The following is a 1,950-nucleotide window of genomic DNA, read 5'->3' as shown; positions in this document are numbered from 1 at the left end:
CGACTCATTTCTGATCTCCACAAACCAATGGGTGACGTCACTCATGCTCTGTCCATTTATATTAACGGTCTATGGTTGTACTGTGTTGACAGCAGCTGCCGAGCAGACCCAAAGCACTTACCGTGTGTGAATATTGTAGATACTGTAGGAGGCCATGTAGGAGTGGCGGTAAACCTGCAGACACACACACACACAGACAGAGAGAGAGAGAGAGAGAGAGAGAGAGAGAGAGAGAGAGAGAGAGAGAGAGAGAGAGAGAGAGAGATTAGAAGATGACTGCCTGAAACACTAACGAGAGAAGCAGCAAGCGCCAGCGGATAATGACATCAAGGACAGAAAAAAATAAAAGGAAGAAGGCATGAAAGAAAACAGACTGCTGGCTGTTCTCAGTGATAGAATCTGTAGACAATGCAATTTGCATGGGTGACAGCTGTGGGACGAGACATTTAATTCCATCTGAGAAACCCATCATCGAGGCAAACGCCTCTGTGCTGAAAGCCCGGGAGAAATGGGTAGAGACAGGGAGAGAGAGAGAGAGAGAGAGAGAGAGAGGCATTCAAAGTGACAGAGGGGGGCATTTAAAGCTGTCTGAACCCCCCACCGGAGAAGCTGCGGCTGACATAATAATAGACCTCTGACCGCGCCTGGGGATCAGCAACAGACATTTTTGGACCATATTTTCTGCATTTCATCATGAGCTCGGAGGCAAAGCAGAGAATACATCACCGGAGAAGATTGTGTACTGTTCACCTAAAAAGTCAGAAAACACTTGACTGACCGTGGGTGAAAGCTGCCTTTCAGTAATTTACAGTGTGTTATGAGGACGATGTGTGGATTATATGACAACAGTCTCTGTCTCTAATGCCTGGACACAGTGGGGACAGCAGGGTTAATCCTCTGGAGTGAAGGTTCATTTTTTCAGACTTTCTAAGCATTCGTAGCATACACCCCCAAAAATGTCACATGTAACATGTTCTGTGACTCAATCTGTATACTGTGACGTATTCTACTTGGATTACTTCCACTATGAATTTGATTTTATAGGTGTAGGAATGCGGCCACCGAACCCTTCGGACTAAACGTGCCTATTCTGGTCTGTTCTCCTGTTCCAACTGGCTGAATGTGTCAGGCCCAAGTACATATACTATAATATATTAGAGTTTGCTTCAGAGGAACAAAGACTACAAGAGTATGTTTATGCAAAAGATGTTCTGCTTGGTTAAAAAAAGAAGAAGAAATGAACAGTTTTCCCTTTTCAGTTTCTTTATTTATTCAGCTGTTAAAAGTGTAAAAATAGACAAATATTCTCTTTCTGTACAGAATTTGCTATTACATTTACTATTTCTTTTTCTGTATTTCTTTCTCTTAGCGACTAAGCGCAGAGATGTCGCAACTTTCCACCTTAAAATAAAAAGCACCAGAAGGAAACCTGCATTTTCCCTTACAGTTTTCCTGATTTTACAGCACAAAAACATGAAAGGATGATATGAAACATATATAGAATAAAGTTACTCATAATTAGTATTCTGAATATGTAACGTAACATGTATTCAATTACTCCCCAAACTGATTGTTATGAAACGGTCGTTATGAAAAGACGTCAAGGAAGGTTTATGTGCCATCATACAAGTGTATTACGCTGCTGTTAGGACTTCTGTCCATCCTCCGGACAAAACTTATCACATACCTAATGGAACTTATATTTTACTATGTCTGACACACCTTGTCAAACCCCCCCCCTAAAAACCTTTTAAACCCGCAGGTAAATTCCAGCATATGTCTTTCAATATCAGTGAGATTTACTGCACGGGTACCTGCTATAAAAAAGAAATTCCAAAGAAGGGGCCATTGTTCGCCCTGGTAGCTCACCTGGTTGAGTAGCTCACCAGTACTAAGGCTCAGTCCTTACCACAGGGGCCAAGTCCCACCCATGGCCCTTTGCTGCATGTC

At 42.4% G+C, this 1,950-nt stretch overlaps 1 protein-coding gene across 2 annotated transcripts in view; it reads right to left on the bottom strand.

The window, feature by feature from the left end:
* The window catches only part of LOC117952548 (inactive dipeptidyl peptidase 10-like), a 172,025-nt gene that overhangs the window by 38,489 nt on the left and 131,586 nt on the right, over nt 1-1,950 (bottom strand). For both annotated transcript variants that reach the window (XM_034884928.1, XM_034884927.1), the window contains exon 6: nt 122-174. In XM_034884928.1, coding sequence (XP_034740819.1) covers nt 122-174 — 53 coding nt within the window. The remainder of the gene's footprint in view (nt 1-121; nt 175-1,950) is intronic.

The sequence above is a fragment of the Etheostoma cragini genome, chromosome 11 (genome assembly GCF_013103735.1).
Source record: "Etheostoma cragini isolate CJK2018 chromosome 11, CSU_Ecrag_1.0, whole genome shotgun sequence".
NCBI classification, from domain to species: domain Eukaryota; kingdom Metazoa; phylum Chordata; class Actinopteri; order Perciformes; family Percidae; genus Etheostoma; species Etheostoma cragini.
This window is presented reverse-complemented; position numbering and strand designations above follow the sequence as displayed.